Raw genomic sequence first — 22,719 nt, 5'->3', positions numbered from 1 at the left:
ACACAGAAAAGATGAGAAACTTTTATAGTCAGTAAGGACCTACCAGAGCGGCAGACGTGTTCCTGCTCTAAATTATAAGGATATGCTACAGAACAGTATCTCATCTACATAAAATGGATTTCATCAGAGGTGCCAGGCTAAAATGCAGATCCAGAAAGCTATATGGGACAGCTAACTCTTTAAACAGGGATTGTGTCTCGGAGGCAGAGCGATATGTGGCAGCAAGGGGCACTCAATTGAGAAGGACCCTGCATTTTGTGAGGAATAAGATGGACGTGGCTCCTGGAATGTCCTTAAACTGATAATAGAAAACCATATCTCACATCTCAAAGTTTGAAACTGCAATTGTCAAAGTTGTTACTTAAATGCAGTTTCTATGGAAAATGTAAACAGTTCATTAATGTTTAAAAAGTCTTTTTATTTTTACAGAAGTAATGATAGTGTACCTGCTGTAAGTGTCATTCCAGTTCCAGATACTGGGGTCTTCATCAATAACACGTTATCATCCACTTTGGCTTACTGTGCACGAGCCTGAATACACACAGAGGTGAACCAAATACAACAGTAAAAAAAATGTAGGATTTTGTGAAAAAGATATAGCATGTTAGATAAATAGGAACAATTGGAGGTATGATTTATATAAGCAAGGACAGACATAGACTATGCCAAATGAGAACCAAAGGACAAAACTAAACTGTACCTGTAAACAAGTCAGGAGCTGCAACCTGCAAGAGCAAGCTAGAGCAAAAGAATACAGGAAACAAAAATTAGACAAGGAGTCGAGAATGATGGCAGAAAAGAGACAAGGGAATGCTGCAATAAACATAATGGGGAAGCTCAAAAATCTGAGGATCTATTGGTGACTGGCTTAAGACTGAAATACGTAAACCACATGTGCTGTTTGTAAGCAACAGGAGACACCACCAGTGAAAAAAGAAGTGGCCATGAAAACAAAAGTGATACGTGTCATGACAAAATGTGTGTTCAGAAGTTCACAAAGCTAGTGCTGATCTATCTATCTATCTATCTATCAGATGAACTTCACCAGCACTGAGAGGAGTCAGAGTATTCAGTGTACTTTACTGTTGAATTTTCACAGGCCAGTGGCCCATCTTAATGGAGAAATAGGTTGTGTTGCTTCACAGGCCACTGGTCTGCCTATACCCACTACACTGGGATAGAGGGCTAAGACACAGCATCGCATGGCCCAGAACTACTGTAGCAATAACCCCAAGATACCTCTACAGTGGAGTTCTATGTATTACAGCTTAATTGAAAGAGCATTACAACATAATATTTAACATTTGCTAATAATTACAATCAAACCAGACTTAAAGTTATTTTTTCTACAAATGCAAATGTGAAATATGGTATTTTATTCTGGATAGCACATTTTCATAACAAAGAATTTTTGAACAGCAAGATTTCAAATAGCACAGGATACTGTAGGTGTAAAGGTAAGTAGTAAAGGCCAAAAAGCAACTGACTGACATTTTCAAAACAAAAAGAAAGTCGAAAATGCAGTATAAATTCATGGTTTTGCCTCTCCAACTCTATTAAGGTAAAAAGCCCCATACCCATAAAGGTAAATTTCAAGGAGGAACGTCCTGCTGGTCTGCTCAATAACAAGACTCTGGTTTATGAATGGTTGTTGATGGCAAGGCTGACTTGCATGGCCGGCCAGGAGAGTTTATGAATAAAATGTTGCAGTTTTGTGCATTAGCCACCACTTGGCTCCAGTTTCAGGAATGACTTTCACATGCCCATGGGTCTGGTGACCATGGAGTCACACGTACACTTTACATAATGTTGATTATATTCTTGAATAGTACCCAGCAGAACAGCAGATTGAAAGGTTGGGGGCAGCTTCCCCAATGATAGCGGGTCGTCTGTTCTGCATGTAACAATATGTTGCAGAGATCCTGTCACTCGGCAGATCAGCCTGGAGCTATTTCTCAATAGGATGTTACTTGACCGTCATTCCCCACGACTTGCCTGCATTTCATCAGTACCACATTTTTTTCACATTTAACCTTTAATGATAATGTCTTACTTTTCTTTGGTTAACCTGTAATAGTGTACTTACTGTTATCCTGAGAGGAACTGTTGTCTTATATAAGTTTAGATTCAGGTTCAGAAAATGAAAACATAGATGAGTTTTAAACTTAACGCTTGTAAGAAAGACTTTTGTCACATACATCAGATTTTTGAAATTATGCAAGGATGTTTGTATTAAACTGAAGACAAATCAATGGGTGAGAAGTCATAGTTTGGAGTACTGTAAATGCATTAAATAATCTCCAAAGTTGTAAGCACCCCAAGGTTGTCTCGAACTGAAAGGCTATTATGGCAGTATTGTTCTGGACTCCAGTATATGAATGGGGCATTGCTAAATATCTTGCTCATCCTCTGTGTTGTGGATAAAAGCCTTGTGCTTCTTTTGTGTTGCTGATGAAAGCCAGTGAACATGTGAAAAATACAAATAGACTGCCTGAAGCTTGTGGACTGTGGAGTGTGGGAGGCTAATATGGATTGTGGTAAATATGTAATTGTATTTGGGTATTATTTAATATACAGTGGTGTGAAAAACTATTTGCCCCCTTCCTGATTTCTTATTCTTTTGCATGTTTGTCACACAAAATGTTTCTGATCATCAAACACATTTAACCATTAGTCAAATATAACACAAGTAAACACAAAATGCAGTTTTTAAATGATGGTTTTATTATTTAGGAGAAAAAATCCAAACCTACATGGCCCTGTGTGAAAAAGTAATTGCCCCCTGAACCTAATAACTGGTTGGGCCACCCTTAGCAGCAATAACTGCAATCAAGCGTTTGCGATAACTTGCAATGAGTCTTTTACGGCGCTCTGGAGGAATTTTGGCCCACTCATCTTTGCAGAATTGTTGTAATTCAGCTTTATTTGGGCTTTTTCTAGCATGAACCGCCTTTTTAAGGTCATGCCATAGCATCTCAATTGGATTCAGGTCAGGACTTTGACTAGGCCACTTCAAAGTCTTCATTTTGTTTTTCTTCAGCCATTCAGAGGTGGATTTGCTGGTGTGTTTTGGGTCATTGTCCTGTTGCAGCACCCAAGATCTCTTCAGCTTGAGTTGACGAACAGATGGCTGGACATTCTCCTTCAGGATTTTTTGGTAGACAGTAGAATTCATGGTTCCATCTATCACAGCAAGCCTTCCAGGTCCTGAAGCAGCAAAACAACCCCAGACCATCACACTACCACCACCATATTTTACTGTTGGTATGATGTTCTTTTTCTGAAATGCTGTGTTCCTTTTACGCCAGATGTAACGGACATTTGCCTTCCAAAAGTTCAACTTTTGTCTCATCAGTCCACAAGGTATTTTCCCAAAAGTCTTGGCAATCATTGAGATGTTTCTTAGCAAAATTGAGACGAGCCCTAATGTTCTTTTGCTTAACAGTGGTTTGCGTCTTGGAAATCTGCCATGCAGGCCGTTTTTGCCCAGTCTCTTTCTTATGGTGGAGTCGTGAACACTGACCTTAATTGAGGCAAGTGAGGCCTGCAGTTCTTTAGACGTTGTCCTGGGGTCTTTTGTGACCTCTCAGATGAGTCGTCTCTGCGCTCTTGGGGTAATTTTGGTCGGCCGGCCACTCCTGGGAAGGTTCACCACAGTTCCATGTTTTTGCCATTTGTGGATAATGGCTCTCACTGTGGATCGCTGGAGTCCCAAAGCTTTAGAAATGGCTTTATAACCTTTACCAGACTGATAGATCTCAATTACTTCTGTTCTCATTTGTTCCTGAATTTCTTTGGATCTTGGCATGATGTCTAGCTTTTGAGGTGCTTTTGGTCTACTTCTCTGTGTCCGGCAGCTCCTATTTAAGTGATTTCTTGATTGAAACAGGTGTGGCAGTAATCAGGCCTGGGGGTGGTTACAGAAATTGAACTCAGGTGTGATACATCACAGTTAGGTTATTTTTTAACAAGGGGGCAATTACATTTTCACACAGGGCCATGTAGGTTTGGATTTTTGTTCTCCCTAAATAATAAAAACCATCATTTAAAAACTGCATTTTGTGTTTACTTGTGTTATATTTGACTAATGGTTAAATGTGTTTGATGATCAGAAACATTTTGTGTGACAAACATGCAAAAGAATAAGAAATCAGGAAGGGGGCAAATAGTTTTTCACACCACTGTATTGTGTTTTAAAATATTACTGTCTTGTTTCCTGGTCAAACCTAACAGTGGGTTTAGTTAAGTGAAGGGCTTGGTTTGTTTTGAAGTTACAATGACAAATGGGCTCTGGAAAAAAAAAAAGTTTTTGGATGGAGAAAGAGGTTTGAAGATTTTATATGACAGAACTTAGAGCTCAGTTGGCTAATGCTACACCATTATCAGTTGTATATCTGGCTGAAGAAAATGTCTAGCATTGTAAATTCCCCTTCACCCACACGTATTTATGATATCCAGATGATATAACACATTCATTTTGTATCTCTGCTGAAGGAAAGCTGAAAATAAAATAGCCATATAACTGGAAATTTAGAACACATAAAAAAATGTACAGCATGTTTATGAGGAGAACACAGAAAACATATGATGGCAAGATAAGGAAGCCAATTTCTGTTTTACTCTGGGTCTTCATTTGCATATCAGGAAATTTTGCTTACCTCACCTACTTGCTTACATACTAAGCACCACACCAGTGGACTCCAGTCTCATTGTCCGTCTCTGTCTTCCCCAGTCGCTCCATCTAGTAATGAGACTTTCGATGTGAAGCACCTTTATACCCTTTCTTCTAAGGCCACCTCTGTGTCAGGAGTGGGATTTCTTTTTCCACAGGAGCAGCAGGTTACAATTATATGCAGTGGCTATCAGTCTTCCTGCATTATCCTAATGTAGCCCTTGAAGAGACGCATCTCAAAGCCAGTTCACCATTCACTTAAAGTGCTGGTTTTCCCAGTAATCTTCTATGATACCTGCCACAATGGAGGTACATGGCACCACCCACTCATTCTGGTCAGGGACTGTGTGTTGCCACTTTGGAAACTGAAGACTAATAACTAACCTCTTGCCAGTCCTCCCAGATCTCATTTATGAAAAAGGGACAATTATAAACCATGTGCACCACCTACTGTATTGTTTAGGAGGTATTCTAGATTTTTGCCAACTCTGTCTGTTTCTCCGTCTTACAACTGTCGGTCAAGAATCTCTGGCAGCCTGGGACACTTGCCCTCTGTTGACCTAAAACACTTTCCCTATCTCGCTGCTGCCTCAGCATATTTACTTCTAGCACACTGAATGTAGTTACTGGTTTTATTTGCCTATTCAATGCCTCTATTCCCACATTAACATGTGAATTTTCACGTTCCTGCCAGTTCAAGTTTGGCACTCTAAATTATAAATGATGCGCTGCCGCTAACCTATGCCAAATCCATTGGAATCTGCAGTTTTGTTTGTGCCTTACCGCTAAAGCAAAATATTGGTGCAGTCAGTATCATCATTTAAAAAAGCGAGTGACTCTGCTAGATTTTTGTTTTCTATTACATGATGAAGGGTGTGTCTAATTAAATTAGTGATGACATCTTTAAACATCCTTTGTCCTGGTTATGTTTTTGGGTGTCTTCATTACTGAGAGCCTCTTCCAGTCTCTTAAATGTCTCCCGATCAGCTATGCCAGGTCATACAGAGGACAGCTCCTGATGTTTAGGGTATAAGATATTGTATCGGTGGCCATTTAAGATGAAACGACAGACACCTTTTTAAGTATAGTGGCCTTTTGGCTAAGGTCCTGAACTGTAAATCACAAGGGTGCACAGTTCATCCCAACCAGTGACTCCCTGAGGGAGCCAATTCACCTAACTGTGCTGCAATTGTAAAAACATGGAAACAATCAGAGTGGATCTGCAGAGCACCTTGCAGTGATCTTCACTATTGATAGATACTATGTCAAATCAGATTTAGCATTTTGTATAATCTATAATGAAACCAATTCTTTTTTTTTTTTCAACTAATTGTATTGATCTTTGAGTAAAAATTACATTTACATAATGAAAAATGGCACAAAGAACCTGAGGGGCATCAATTAATGACTTCTGCACCAGTGCTCTGAACTTTACTACCAACTATTTTTCATTTTGCTTTGCACAGAAAATTCCACCAAGAGGTGCTGTAGCACTGCTGCTTAAACAGTTCTCGTAATTTGAAGACTTGCTTGAAAGCTCCTTCTATAATAATCAGCCTCTGTCAACTCACGTTGTTTTACCTGAGCAGGTCTTGCTCTTTGTTCATGCTCTTATAAGACATTTGCTATTTCCCTTTTCTTTTTACTGCTCCTTCAGCGCCAGGCTATTTGCTGCTGAATTGAGGGCCCCTGATGCATTGGTTCAAATGTTCCATAATTCTTAATTGGTACGAAGCACTCTAATATTGTTATAACCTCCTTGACTGAGGTCATCCTTCTTGCCATCTTATACACGTTCTTTTGATCATCACAACAAATGTGTTTAATACATATTCAAATTCAGAAATTCTCATTTGTTTAACTTGGTGCCTAATACTCGATTATAAATCTTACATTTTGTCTAAAATCTTCTGCCATTTTCATCAATAAACCATTGTATTGTTTGTTCCCAATCTCAATTAACTATTTTGTCATCATGATATTCATTTTCAGAATCTGCTCTCTCCACTACAATGTTGTTCACCACCAATTAGTTTTTTGGATGCGCACAATAAAGTGATTCCTTATTGCCTTACTTGCATGATAACTCGCCGATACCAAAACCTTCATACATTATATTAAAAACCTTGCATGGCATATCCCCTGAAATTTTTCAAGTGAAAGCAAAGAATTTGAAGATTGCATTCTGACGCTCTGGTAACTTTTAATGCCATCATGTGTGCCCTGTGCTCTTCAGCATATCTTATAATTTGTTTAGCCTTAAAGCTTCTTTGTATATAAGCTTGACAAATATGTAAAATAATTTCCCATTTTGGCACTTTCTAGTAATTCATCCCTACTTACTATCCTAGGTAAACTTCATGTGAGTTAACAGTTCTACTGAACTAATATGGCTGTTTTCATGCAGTGTAGACAAACAGATGTGAACCTGTTGCATATTTAGTCTGGCACTCATATACCACTGGAACCAAATGCCTGTTGCACACATTGCTCTTGTTTCTATGCTCCTCTAAATGATAGGATGTATTCATGATGTTAATACTAATTACATTAAGTGAAGCAAATATTATACTATTTTGATCAAGTGTTCAGAATACTGACAAAGTCTTAACTTGCATGTTCAATCATGCAACATGTAAACTCTCCAGAACAATGATAAACAAGAATGTATTAAAACGCAGAACTTCATTGTATTGAAACACAAATATGATGAGACAAATAAAAAAAAAAAAAAACAGCAAAAATGAGTTGGCTAAAAAGCAGTTTAAGGTAATCAAGTCCCAAACATAATCCAAGGAAAGAATCAAAGGCAGAAGGAGAAATAATCCACATGAAAAAATCAATACTTACAGACTGCAATAGCAACCAAATTCGCTCAATCATCCGCTGGTGAGATTGCTTCCCTAACTCAATAAATACCTGGAGTGGGGTTCTCAGCAGCAGTGATGCTAAGTTGGCCTTGTCTTTTGGGGTACTACTGACAAACTACAAGGATAAAAGAAAACAATACATTACACTAAATTGTATTTTTAACATAAATATAACATGGGTGGCATGGTGGCGCAGTGGGTAGCGCTGCTGCCTCGCAGTTAGGAGACCCGAGTTCGCTTTCCGGGTCCTCCCTGTATGGAGTTTGCATGTTCTCCCCGTGTCTGCGTGGGTTTCCTCCCACAGTCCAAAGACATGCAGGTTAGGTGGATTGGCGATCCTAAAATTGTCCCTAGTGTGTGTGCGCCATGTGGTGGGCTGGCACCCTGCCCAGGGTTGTTTCCTGCCTTGTGGCCTGTGTTGGCTGGGATTGGCTCCAGCAGACCCCCGTGACCCTGTAGTTAGGATATAGCGGGATGGATATAATAACATTAACAAGCAATACATAAGCACATGAAAAACACATTAGAATAAACAGGGAATACATAGATTAAAAATGAAAACCTAAGCCAGAGAAAACCCCCTGATTAAAACAACACAAAAATAACATCAGATATGTGATCGGGTGTCACAAATTGACAGTTTTTATTGTGACCAGATAAGAGATAAGGAAGTTAAACAACTTATTACTAAATGAAGCAAGCTGTTAAAAAATGAAAAGGATAAATAAAGCAGTGAAAAACAGTCCCAGGTAAGGAGAGGATTCATAATTTGTATAAACTAAAACTAAAAATTAGTTGAGTTGAGTTCTTTAAGTATTCCAAATAAACTCCAATAACAGTATTGGTTGCTAAGCATCCAACACACAAAAATACTACAATTACATAAATTATAGGAACTTTAGTGCATTACATAAAGATCTGCTTCAGTGTGCTTGAGCAGTGAATTAATAAAAAAGCATCTGTTTTTACTTTATAAAGTACGCGTTTTAATTTCCCTTTGTTCACAAACAAAGTATAATCTATTTATCTATACAGCATGAATTCTGCAAAGTACAATTATGTTCACTAATTTAACATTTGCAGTAAGTCATACTGTAAGTATATTCTTTACATTCGACCATTCATGCTAGAAATTACAAGTGTGAATTTAATGTATTATGTAACCGCAATTTCTTGGTTTGACTCAAATTAGATTTTGAAAATTAAAGAGTTTTAAAAAATTAAATATTACTCCAAATTACACTGATTTAATATCCGTTTTAAAAACTATTATGCCTAAATGTTGGTACCTTATAACAGTTTGATCCCATGTACTGTATATGAAAAGCATTAAACACCAAAAGTATATCTTAAGACAGAATTGCAGAATCAGCTGACTCGGTACCTTCTAGTAGTTTAGATAGCCTTAGTGCTTATGAGAGGAAGACTAAATATGAAAACAATGCTAATGCTGTACCTTTGGTTTGGCCTCTTTTGACTAAGGTACAGTATATCTTGGACCCCACTGTGTCTGTGTAAAAGATGTTACTTAAGAGTAGGTGAGGACTCTGGAGTAGGACCCGCTGTAGCTCTAGAATAATTTAGAGTGGGTCTATGGGTTTACTTGATTTGAGGTTTAGCTGATTGGTTTTTCCTCAAAGTTGTCTGCCTCTTGTGTAACTTTTCACAAAGCAACCACATAAAGAAGATAAATAAGTATGATGGCATATGAAGATAAATACATATATCAGGTTTTGCAGGTATTTCCTTTCTTGTCTGCTGGATCACTTCTATCATATCCAGTGCTTCAAATTAATCAAAATATTTTGCCATGGAAAAAAACAAATAAAAAATATAATAAATTCACATGGCAATATTTCAAACAGGCAATTTAACCTTTTAGTTCTAGTGATTGTTTTCGCAGGACACTTTATGACAGATTCATCCATTTTCTGAACCTGCTCCTTCTACTGCAGGTTTGTAGAGAGTCGGGGCCTGTCCCATCAGCACTGGACTGGCCAGTCAGCAGACAGTCTCACACTAACCACTCATTAAATGTCTTTATCTTCACTCTGAGGCTTTCTGCAGCTTTTGCAGCTTGGACGACTGAAGCTGAACAATAGAATAATTCCGTCTAACATCTCAAAACAACTTCCTATCCAGGCAAAATACAAGGAGCTGCCTACTCTGTACTCTGTGTTCAGATCTGGCTGTAACATTGGTCGTAACCCAGTTTTACTCATATGAAATCTTGGGGGTCCAAGACTCAAACAGCCAGAAAGGATTATGATTATGCCACTTACGCCAGCAACGTTCTGAAGAGGAAAATCCATCAAACAGCATATTCCAATGCTAGCCAATACAATCCCCACTCCATACAGAAACAGAGAGCTCAGAATCAATGCTCGTGTCCACTTGATGCTCACATACGTATCTCTGAAAGGCCAACACTGTTTGAAGTTTGATTCCTAAACCTTCAGGCATGACTCCCAGCATGGCTACACTCTTTCCTACTGCAATGTGGCTCTGCCTTCATTAAGGAGTGGTGACTGCTGGAAATACAAATCTCAGGCCAACAGGTGCACAGACTGTCCTAGTTATCATCTGAGTGGGGATTCGCATTGTGAGAACACTTTACAGAGAGCACAGCTGTAAAATAATACAATCAGAAATAGATCACGATTATTACCTTCAAAAATACTTACTTGAATTTAGCAGGCTGAACTAAATTCATCACAGATTTTAAACTGAGCCTTTAAGAAAGTTCAAGGAGTCTGAAATATAGTAAAGATGTAAGTCACCCCCTTAAAAAAATGAAATTCTTTTAAAATATATTCAAGGGTTAAAATAAATTAAAATATCTTGTAGTATACTGAAATTTATTGTATTGTGCATTTTTTCTTTAATATGTAAATTATTAAAATTTTTGTACATTGCAAAAAATATAAAAATATACTTATGAATATATTTTAAAATAGTAGGAATAATATACTGTAAAACATATAATTTACAATATATTATAAGTATACTGTAAATTCTAGTTTTAATATACTCTACAATATGTTTAGTACTGCGGTGGGTTGGCACCCTGCCCAGGATTGGTTCCTGCCTTGTGCCCTGTGTTGGCTGGGATTGGCTCCAGCAGACTCCCGTGACCCTGTGTTCGGATTCAGCGGGTTGGAAAATGGATGGATGGATGGATATATTTAGTATATTTTTATATATTTATTTTATATACTCTAAATATATTTTATGATATTTGAAAATATTTTGATATATAATTGTCTTTCCTGCATATTAACCCTCCACTAATAGAAAATTTGATTAACAGAACAGATGCTCTACATTATTCCAGATGTATTTATAGTTAAAATGTTTGCCTGACAGTAGATTTATTTATTTCTAGAAAGTAATATTAAAGAGATACTGTATGCATTCAACAAATTACTAGCACTGTAACTTTTAATATTTTTCTGGAAATGTTATAAAACCTCAAGCTTATGGTACATGTTTTAAAGTGATATGCCTCACATGCTACTTTCTTTGTTAGTTGTGGTGATCATACTGTACTTTGGAGACCCATAATATTGTATACAGTGCACCACAAGGATCTCTTCTGGGTCAGCTGCTCTTTTAAATCTACAGTACATGCTTCTGTTGGATCAGATGATCTCACAGCATAAGGTGAGCTACTGCAGCTATGCAAACGACCCACAGCGGTATTTATCGATAGCGCCTGATGACCCTGATGGTCTCGGCTCTCTGATCCTGTATCTTACTTGTCTTTGAGTAGTAACTTTCTCAAACTAAATAAGGAGAAAACAGAAAAATTAGTTATTGGCAAAACTGAACATAATGAGGATATTAGAAATAAACTTGATCCCTTAGACTTAAAAGTCAAGTCAGAGGTGAAGAATTTAGGGTAAACTATTGACTTAACTAGAAAAAGAAGATCTGAGCACATTTCAGTAGTTTTAGTGTTGTTACATTGGTTACCCGTGTCATTTAGAATAGACTTTAAAATACTACTACTGTAATGATTTACAAAGCCTTAAATAATCTTGCTCCGTTCTATATTTTGGAATGCCTGTCCCCTTACACTCCAAGTCGTAATCTCAGATCTTCAAATGAAGGTCTGCTTATAATTCCAAGAGCCAACCTGAAAATAAATGGTGAGGCAGCCTTTTGATGTTATATACATACAATTTGGAATACTTTACCTATAGAAATTCACCAGGTTAATATTGTAGAGCAGCGTTTCTCAACCTTTTAAGTATTTGCGACCCGAGTTTTCATAACAGTTTTAATTGCGCACCCCCTAACATCCCACTAACACCAATTTGTTCTTTTTTAATTAATGATATATCATAGATGCATATTTTATTATACCTACTGTGGTGAATACCTCCTTGCAGTATGGAGGTCCCCAGAAGACCAGCAGAGCATCATGGACATTGTAGTTTTCATACACAGCCCTCCTGGATGCCGTGGGGGCCACTAGGGGATGCTGCAGGGAGGAAAAATGGCTATTTGCCCTATGCCTCGGAAGCACACGTGGATAAGAGGAATGATGTGCTTCCGGGGTGAAGAAAAGAACTTGTACCTGACCCGGAAGTGATTGAGAGTCACATGGACTGGGGATTAGAAACACTTCCGGGTCAGGAGATATAAAAGGACTGTGGGAGCTCCCAGACGGCGAGCTGAGCTGGGTGGAAGGGTGGCAACGCGTCTGGGAGTGGAGGATTGTATTTGTGATTTATTATTGTGATTTATATGAGAATAGTGGAGGAGAGGGTGTTTTGTACACTGTGGAAATTGAATAAAGTCAAAGTTTGGACTTTTACCTGGTGTCTGGAGTCGTGGACAAGGGTTCAAGGGAGCAAGAGCGCCCCTATCTACCACACTACTTAACTTTTATCGACATTTATCTATCTCTATATTTATTTTTCTAATATCAGAATGTAGTTTAAGTTAATTTGTTTTGGTTTCAATAGATGTATTTTTCATATTTTTGATTCTTGTTTTCTTTTCTTCACATCTTCGCGCCTCCCTAGGGGGGCCCGCCCCACAGGTTGAAAACCACTATTGTAGAACAATTTTAATAAATGCTAAAACCCCACTATTTTAAAATGGCGTTTTATTGCTACATTTTAGGTTCTTCTGTGGGGATGATCTGAGCCAGCACCACCTGATCAAGATACCATGCTTCCCTCCAGCATTTATGGATTGAATGGTGGGTGTCCCAGAATGTCCACATGACCATCCATCCATCCATTTTCTAACCCGCTGAATCCGAATACAGGGTCACGGGGGTCTGCTGGAGCCAATCCCAGCCAACACAGGGCACAAGGCAGGAATCAATCCAGGGCAGGGTCCCAATCCACTGCAGGACACACACAAACACACCCACACACCAAGCACACACTAGGGCCAATTCAGAATCACCAATCCACCTAACCTGCATGTCTTTGGATTGTGGGAGGAAACCGGAGCGCCTGGAGGAAACCCACGCAGACACGGGGAGAACATGCAAACTCCACGCAGGGAGGACCCGGAAGCGAACCCAGGTCTCCTAACTGCGAGGCAGCAGCATGACCACATGACCATCATCATCAAATTCTACCATGTGAAGCCTGTATCTCATGAGGACTGATTTAGACCATTGATGTTAGGTATAATGCCCAGTTTGGGACTGGGCAGTCCTTTGGCCTTGGAACCCTAGTAGACTTTGTTCTTTTTTTTCTTCATCATAACTGGAGTTTTGTTTTTTTTTCTGTCCTCCTGGCCATCCCAATCAGCGCTGACAAGATGAATATGCTTCCCAAGCTTCTGCTTCTATTTCAAAGCATTACCAAATCATTTTCTAAGAAACTAGATTAAATCATATCCTCATTTAATTGTAATTCGAAACCTCCACACATCCAAAGGTCAACCCAACAAACACCTAAACCAGAAGGTGGCATAGCAGTACCTAACTTACAGTTTTATTACCGGGTGGCAAATATACAAGCTATAAAAACCTGGACATTGACACAAATTGATGAACAAACACAAGCTTGGTCGGAATTAAGAATAAACTCCTGCAGTATTTATTTACATTCCTTGCTTTGTACTCCAGTAAATACAAGTTATCATCAATATACTAACAACCCAACTGTCCTTCATTCACTCAGAACATGGAACCAATATAGGAAGCACTTCAAGACAGAGAAGCTTTTATCTGTGGCACCTCTGCACAATAACCACCTTTTTCCACCCTTCCAAACTTACCTTGTTTGGAAAACGTACAGGATTAAATTTAGAGATAATGTCTTTGAATCCTAAGAACAATTACACTTCAAATTGAACTTCCCATCAAATTAGAAACTTTGCTAAACGGAGTCTGCCCAGTTTGCCTCTTGCTATTCCTAAAGAAATATTGATTAGTCTTAAAGACTCAGATAGCATTTCTGTAATATATAAAAATATTTTTAAGTCCCTTCCTTTCAAAGATCCCAGAGTACAGTTGCAAAAGGATTCACAAAATTCACTCTAGTGCCATATGCACAAAGCATAAAATTATTCAACTTAAAATCTTTTCTCATGCACAACTATCTCATTAAAAAATGCCCAAAATATTTCCAAGGCAAGATCCAACCTGCAAACGTTGCAGCTCCAGACTTAATGGGCCGCATGTTTTGGGCCTGCACCAAATTAACATCATTCTGGACTGAAATCTTGAAATGGCTGTCAGACAGCCTTGGTGTCACAATCACACCTAATCCATTAACAGCTGTGTTTGGTGGACTCCCAGATGGGCTTAAAGTGGAGAAGGACAAACAAACTGGAACTGCCTTTACCCCTAGCCTGTAGACTTATGTTGCCCAACTGGAGGAATTCTAGCACACCTCTTTTAAGTCATTAGGTAACTGATGTTACTATTTGAAATTGAAAAACTCAAATTCTCCCTTACAGGACCTGTTCAAAATGTTTTTAAAACCTGGAAGGATCTAATCAATAACATTTTAGAATAAGCCTTTATATTGGGGAAAAGGATTCTCTTTCCTCTTTTCTGCTTTTAAAGTTTTACTCTCTTTCTCTTGGGTGAGGGAAGAATTTAGTTTTGCTAAGCTTGGCTTGATTGTATACAATTTTACTTGATTTTAATAAAATCAATAAAAAAGACATACTTCATAACATTATTGGTTAGTCTTGTTTGTTTATATTTTATACTAGGGGGTTCTGTCCCCGGCTCGCTTCGCTTGCCAACCCAGCCACTTCACGCTCTGCCGTTCGCTTATGGGTCTGCGGATGTACAATTTAAACATTGTTAATTTCATGGGAACTGTTACATATGCATAATAGAACTATTTTACATTACAGAGAAAAATTAACCATAGTAAAAAATAGTCAAACTTCATAAATTGAAAGAAAATGTATATGCTTTTGCATTAACGTCATTTTTATTAAATTAAAAATAAGCCAATTATTATTATTTTTTTCGCTACCTTTAAAGTTTGTACTTCTTCGCCTTCTTTAAATTGAATCATATTCTGACCTGATAAATGAATTGGTAATAATTCAACAGAATGACTTGGACCGTGCATTGGCAATTCCATTACATGCCATCTGCTTTCCATTGCACTGACATACCGAGTATCTAAATATGCCTGAACTTCGTCCCGAGACTGTTCTTTGGATACATTCACGCATACTCTATCGTGCCCTTTATGAATGTATTTGTAGATGTACTTAATACTCATAACCAATGCACAATACTCGACATTAATATGACCATCAAATCATTTGAGCAAATACGGTTATACGGTGCAATCATTGAATTATCGATCATCACAACTTTCTTTCCGTGATAAGTAGGTTGTTTGTGATGATTATTTCTGCGCCGATAATCAGGAAAGCCAGCCCTAGTCATATCTGTTGAATTAACGAAAGCTTTAGGAAATTTCTTTAAACACTTTTTTTGGTTTCCCAACATAATGAATCTTTTAAATGAGGTCCGTGAGACTGCATGTGTTTAATGACTTTGTACCATAATTCAGGGTAGGTTTCTCTGTTTGGAATTTCAGCGCAGACAAAGCAATCTACATCATCAGGAGTTAATAACTTATTTTGCAAAGTAACCAATAAATGCATGTGAGGGTTTTGCAGATAAATTTTGTGTAGAGTGTGATACTTTTGGACATATGGATTTGTATCTATTATTGTCGGAGGGAATTCTAATACGTCCGATCGTTTATACTCTTTCGATTATTTTGCATCACTTCTCCATGATCATAACGTTAAAATTTATAAGAGATGAGAGAGCAGAAAATGTGCCTGTCAAAAGCCATTCACACAAAGGAGGTGAGAATACTGTGTGCGTGGTTGTTTATGGTGGAGAAGAGGCGTGACTTGAAAAAATCTCAAAGCCAAGGTCTCAACTCGCAGGACTTGAAAGAATCTTCCAAAAAGTCTCGTCTTCTCTTATCAAAAAGTCACGTATCGTCGCAGTTTTTTTTTAATTATAACTGTGAAATATTAACTTTCTTGTAATTCCATCAAGTAGCCTAAAGCACTTTAAGCTACATTGTTTGTATGAATATGTGCTATATAAATAAATGTTGTTGTTACATGTGCTGGCACCAATAACTTGGATTCATTGGAAAGCCTGTGTTTAATATGATCCAGTTAAAAACATAAGCCATAAATGATCTTTTAGAAAAATACAGTAGAACTGAATACAAAGTATATTACATGTTTTACACACAATGTATTTATAAATTATATTTATTACAATACATTAAGGAAAAGGTATGTTTGATTATATTTCAAATATACTCTTAAAATATATTTTATAACTACATATATTTTACATTATACTGTAATGTATGCTCACATATATTCAGGTATATTGTAATATATTTCATTTTTATCAAATGTTAAAATCAATGATTGTTTTAATCATTTATGTTGTTGGCTAGTCTATGCAATCTAAATCAGAGAATTTGAAATGCAGTGGAAGTAGCTTGTGATGCTGATGTGGCTGCTGTACGGAGTTTGGCACACATTCATATACCTGATGATCTAGTTAAGAGGAAGCAGAGTAGTACTGAAGTTTGGAGAAAAACCTACCTCTATGTTTACACCTTTCAATGTATCTTTGCCAGATAATTATTAACTAAAACTGAACAATATATTTAGGCATTGTTATTCTATTTATTAGGCTATTATACATTGGCAATGTTCCTTCAAATGACATAAAAAAGGCATTTTTTTTCTTAACAGATGCACTAGATGCAACTTGTTGGTATACAGCACATATCTATTGTAAGCTGTAGAGGGTGTTCATGAGAAAGTGTCAACCCCAAAATAACACACCAAAAGCAAAGTTCAAAGCAGAATGGGGTTTATTGAGATCAGGTAAATCAACAAAGAATGAACCATATCAGTTAAAAAGACTGCAAAGAAAAACTATCCAAACCTCACTATATATATATGTATATATATATATGTATATATATATATACAGTATGTATGTATATATATATACAGTATGTATATATATATATATATATATATATATATATATATATATATATATATATATATATATATATAGTGAATGCTCCAGAGGATGCAAAAGAAAATCCCATACCCGGCCGGGATGCCATAATGAAGAGATGTTACAAAGACTGATGGCAAGGAGCAGTGTGTCCCTCACAATAGGTGGCAGTATCCCTCACATATGGTCTCAGTTTGGACACCTGTAGGGCTGCATGAGAGTTGGAGTCCGGAGGTGCAGTTCTGTAGGGGGTCAGTGGGGGACGATAGAGGGTGCAACCAGGGGAGGACCTCCCTGGATTCTGTATGACCCAGAAGTGCTTCCAACAAGATTTGCTACACCACCAGAAGTACTCGTAGGTACACCATAAAAGAAGCCCACTGGAAAGACACTTGGAGTCAGGAGGCAGTGGGTGATACCTCATCTTGTTCGAGGAAAAGAAGGAAAGAAAATCTTTTGTCTTAGTTTGTGATTAATTGGCTGTGTTTTGTGTAAACGTTGCATGTTCATTGAACTTTGAAGAGCTGTAAATACTTGTATGTTTTCTCCAGAAGTTGTGGTGGGTCATTTGTGTCTGCATTTTGGGAGATATATATATATAAATCCCCTAAATCCAAAGAGGACTGTTTCATTTATGTTAGGTAGAATGCCCAGAGGGGACTGGGCGGTCTCATGGTCTGGAATCCCTACAGATTTTATTTTTTCTCCAGCTGTCTGGAGTTTTTTTGTTTTTTCTGTCCCCCCGGCCATTGAACCTTACTCTTATTCGATGTTAATTAATGTTGATTTATTTTGTTTTCTTATTGTGTCTTTTATTTTTCTATTCTTTATTATGTAAAGCACTTTGAGCTACTGTTTGTATGAAAATGTGCTATATAAATAAATGTTGTTGTTGTTGTTGTTGTTATATATAAATATACTGTGTATAGATAGAGAGAGAGAGAGAAACATACATACACAGTGAGATCAAAAAAATATCTGCAATTTATTTAATTAAATGGATACAGAAAAATAATACTGAGTTTACCTGAGCATCATTTTCAGTGATGTGCAATGCTTACATGCTTGATTGTCCAAACTATGCCACACTCAGTATTGTTAGCTGCAGTGGATGTGGAAGGACGACCTGAATGTTCTTCTTCTGTGACAGTAACGCAGCCATTTTCAATCTGATTTTCAATCCATTGATAGATAACTTTACTACAGCAAAATGTTCTTCTATAATGTGCTGCCAACAATGTACCTGTGCCCCCAGAACACTTTCAGCACACAAATGATGTATAACAGCATGCTGCCCATTTTTGGGGCATATCAAAGAGGGGCCAACCATGTTAACAATGGTATAACACATCAAAAATAAATAAGACAGTTTGGACTTGTGTTATAGCAATTTAGACAAATAAAGCTCACACATGCATGAGCAAATATCACTTAAGGCTAGTTTTCAAATTTCAACCATTACGGATACTTTTTGACTTACTATTGTATATATAGTATGAATGATTAGTATTGATCACCTTGAATAAATGCATGGACTATCTGTCTGTCTAAATTTAAATTTATAAATATAATTACATAATATTATTACATAATACAATTATAAAATATACAGATACAAATATAGATGATTAGCTTGACCTGTAGCCCTTACTCTCCCAATTCAGTGACATGTAATTTACAGTATGAAGGTTTTAATTAACTAATCAGAAGACGGGGAAGTAAAACATAGCTTTAATATTTCACTTAAGCTATACAGTTTTGCTAGTCTATTTGTTTGAGAGGGCGGCTGACTAACCTGCTCATGCTTCATGTCATATCCAAAAGCTTAGAAACTTTATTTTTCTTTCTCCCCAAATCCCCCTTTCATTCTTTCTCAATGCACCATACCATATAGGAGAAATTACAAATCCAGTGGTTTATTTCTGTTCTAGCTATTGAGTTAATTGTGGGATTAAGACAGACATATAAAGTGTTCCTCTTATGATTTATTTTGTCTCAATTCTACCAAATTCCCATATTATTTAAAAGGCCATACACTTAGAATGGTTTTTGGGCTGCCTGTCATTATCAGTAGAAAGCTGGAATATGCAGTGCTCTCTAAACTCTAAAATCCAGAGCATAGAGTATAAAATAAGGGACAATCACCACTTACTGAATGTCCACTCATGTAGTTTATTAGTGGCCACTCTGCTCTCGCCTCAAGTATGACATAAATATGAACATGCCCCTTGAAACCACCCATTATAATACATGTAGAATAAATACTGACTATGTTTCTCTTTGCTGGCTTGAAGTTTAAATATTACATATTGTTTTCGTTTTTGTTCCTCTTGACCAAACATCCACAACCAAGGAACTGCTGTAAAATTCTTACCTTTGGAGAAAATAATTAAGCCAGACCTTGCAAATTAATTTGAATTAAACGTTTGTAAAAAAAATTCTTATGACACCATGATATTAGGGAATAATCATCATTTTTCACATATTGTATTGGAATTAATATGAAGAGGTAAAAGCAGGTTATCCTTTGTTTAAACATTTGGACCATAATGGAGATCAGTGTCTCTTGCTGGACACTTGCAACTGTAATTACACATCAGTAGGATTCCTGATATCAGCACAACAAATCCCCCACACCATCCAAGGTATAAACAAGTGCCCATTGAAAATTTCTCTACACCTTCTATGGCTGAGTCCATAATAGCAGATAAAATTTCAAATGCCCTGTAGGAGACAACACAAATATACAGAGATCCAGCCAAAGCAATAAACAGTCCTGCAGATCCAGTAAGATTTGGCATAGAATTATCATCCCACCAATGCACCCCTATATGAGCAGCAACATAGCTCAGTGCTCCTATGATCACAGATATAATGGCTAAGAAACGCTGTAGATGGATCCACCAGGAAGCCACAGCTTCTTTCAAAAGTGGCTTGCACTCTCGAATGTTGAAAGTGGTCACCTCTTTGCAAGTCTCCCATAATCCATCATAGAAGAAGAGGTCTAGTGAGTACCCAGGCCTTTGTGCAAATTCTCTCCATTGAGGCGTGACTGTGGCTGTCAGAAGCAAAATCCATCCAAGTGGTGTCAAAATGAGACCAAATATCATTGAACATGTAGCCATGTTCTAGTTGTGATTAACTGTGTGTAAAAGAACCAAATATTGTGGTAATTGTCATAGGCAATAATATTTGAGGGATACTTAGTTATTTTTAAGGAGAAAATCCCACTGACTTTACATTTAGTCACTGAATGAAACAGAGATGTCTTTGCAGAAGAAATATACGTTCTACTTTCTATTTTTCTTTCTTTCTCATTAACAATTGTTTTCCATAGAATAAACTTGTAGATTAAGCTAAATATCTATCTGCAGCTTTTCCTTCACATTCCCAGAAGAATCTAAGTCTTGATAAATTTCAAGCAATCTTCTTTGCTTCAGTTTGCACACTGAGAATATGTTAAGGCTCAGGGTTCTTCAAACTAAGTTCCACATTTGCATAGTCCAATTGCAGATTTTCAACAATCAACTGAATCTTTCATTCTTAAGCATTCATTAGATATTATTTAACGTCCTCTGTATATTAAAGCAAAGTACACTACATATAATATCTTGATTAAGGCTATCCAACATGACCAACACATTGTACTTTTCTCAAGGAAACAATCTATACCTTTTTTGTCAGTAGAGATCACAGTGCCTTGCATCATTACTGTTACCATTGTACATTCCGCTGTTTTCAGAAAAAGTTGCAGATACGTCTTACACGGAGCTAAGAGAAAGGATGAACTTGCAAGCTGTATTTGTAGTACATACCACACCATTGCTTTCATAGATCTTCTGATGGAATATTGTAGTAGCTTTAGTAGCTGCAGTAATATGGGACATCCAAGAACACATGAATCCTTTGAGCAACTCTTCTATTTCATGCTTTCTTTTTCATCTTTCGCATGGTACAAAATAAAGAGTGCAGTATATATTTGCATTTTGAACTGAAAAATTATGTTAAGTCAAACTTCTTCTTTGCATTGCTTGAAAGAAAACAACGTATGCACTTAAAAATGACATGTCACACTCTGAGAAACACACTGATTTTGGCAGTGCAGGGAGGGTTTTAAATCCTCAGTAACTTATGCTAGAAGGAAGAAATTCTGTTTCCGCTGTTTGACATGTGATTAGCCTTTCTTTTAAACATTAGTGAGCTATTTTAGTACCTAATGATTTCCTGGGGTCACAAGTTAAACGTGTATGTGAATTTTACATGTTTCCTTCCACATCCCAAATAAAGTACACAGAGAAATTTAATGTAATGCTCTATCCAAGGCCACAAAGGACATTAAGCAGTGGGCAGCTGAGACAGAGATTAAACCTGTAAGAGTGAGTGAAGAAGGTGCATGTGTAGAAATGCCTTTCACAAACATGCTTTTTCCAATACTGGGTTCCAGGGTGTCAGAGGTTTATTTGGAGAGCACAGGGTGCAAGACAGTACCTAATCGAGGACAAATGCTAATTGTCTGCTTTTCAACATAGTAACCTCACAGGATGGTTTACAGTCACAAAGTAACTTATCTTTCCATATCTTCTGTATGTATGAGGAGACTATAAAAACAAAAAGAGCAAACCTCATAAAGGGCGTGGGAGTCACACCCAGGTCAGTGAAGATGTAACAATGCTAACCACTATTGTTGTGGCAGCCACATGTGTCTTAATGTATGTTGGGTACTGAAAATTAAAGAATGTTGCTTGCTAGCTGGCATAGCTTGTACATTTTTTGTGTATGAAAATTTTTAATTAACAGGAAAGTAACTTAAAACATAAAATAAACATAGCATTTAAAACAGTATGCAGCAAGTATTAGATATGTCAGTCACATCTTGCCTGTCATTTACAAAACACCAAAATACCATAGACTTTCTTTTTGTTGATAGCTGTGGTACATTTAAGGTAATGCCATAAATAGCATTAAGCACTGCAAATTGTGAAAAGGGACTGTTTTCCCATCTAAGACGTAATTTGATGAAGGTTTAATTATCTGGACCTTTACTATTTTTTCTGTTGACATTTCATTAAAAAAATAATGGAAAGCCCGCTGCTTGCAGCATTATTACAAATTAACTAGGGCAAAATAATTTTTCAGGGAAACCAGCAATGCTGCCATGGCAACGTGTTCCAGCTGAGTGCTGCAGTTGACTGTGTAAGCTGAACCTTATACACACCATTTGGAAATTTAAAAGCCTGATGCTTTCAGTTAATATATTGTAGAATGTATTACCTTATACTTATTGGGGCATGCTTTGCATTTAATCTGATACTTAATGGACAGTTTATTTATAAGAAAAAGAAATATTAATACACACACAGCATGTACAAAAAAGATAAGTTGTAAGTTTGATGAGATTTAAACATACTCCATTCTCTTGTATTTTTCCTTTATTATATTTAATAGTGTTGGTACATAAAGATTCAATTTGTGTTCTAGGTTTTCTAAGCAGCCAAATCAGTATAGTGACTCAGTATATGATTACCAAAACATTACTGCTTTCTGCATCTCTAAATCATTATTTAAAAAACATTGACAAGGCACTGGCACAGCAGGTACTGCCTCACAGTGCAGGAGCTATAAAAGTGATAGCAGTAAAAGAAAATAAAACTGAGAAT

General features: G+C 37.1%; 1 protein-coding gene and 1 long non-coding RNA gene across 2 annotated transcripts; both read right to left on the bottom strand.

Annotated features, from left to right (window-relative positions):
- Nucleotides 1-470: 470 nt before the first annotated feature.
- LOC120517139 lies at nt 471-7,636 on the bottom strand. Its single transcript, XR_005630998.1, has 3 exons — nt 7,523-7,636; nt 701-738; nt 471-531 (listed from the first exon to the last, which is right to left on the bottom strand). It is a non-coding gene; the product is annotated as an uncharacterized LOC120517139 (long non-coding RNA).
- An 11,957-nt stretch (nt 7,637-19,593) lies between these two features.
- LOC120517186 (claudin-23-like) lies at nt 19,594-20,187 on the bottom strand. Its single transcript, XM_039739353.1, has one exon. The coding sequence runs from the start codon at nt 20,185-20,187 to the stop codon at nt 19,594-19,596; it is 594 nt and encodes a 197-aa protein (XP_039595287.1).
- Between the last annotated feature and the right edge of the window lie 2,532 nt (nt 20,188-22,719).

This window comes from Polypterus senegalus, chromosome 17, assembly GCF_016835505.1.
Source record: "Polypterus senegalus isolate Bchr_013 chromosome 17, ASM1683550v1, whole genome shotgun sequence".
NCBI classification, from domain to species: domain Eukaryota; kingdom Metazoa; phylum Chordata; class Cladistia; order Polypteriformes; family Polypteridae; genus Polypterus; species Polypterus senegalus.
This window is presented reverse-complemented; position numbering and strand designations above follow the sequence as displayed.

What these genes read in the sequence shown, in the direction of transcription:
- LOC120517186 (XM_039739353.1), bottom strand. Translation starts at nt 20,187, where the DNA reads ATGGCTACATGTTCAATGATATTTGGTCTCATTTTGACACCACTTGGA.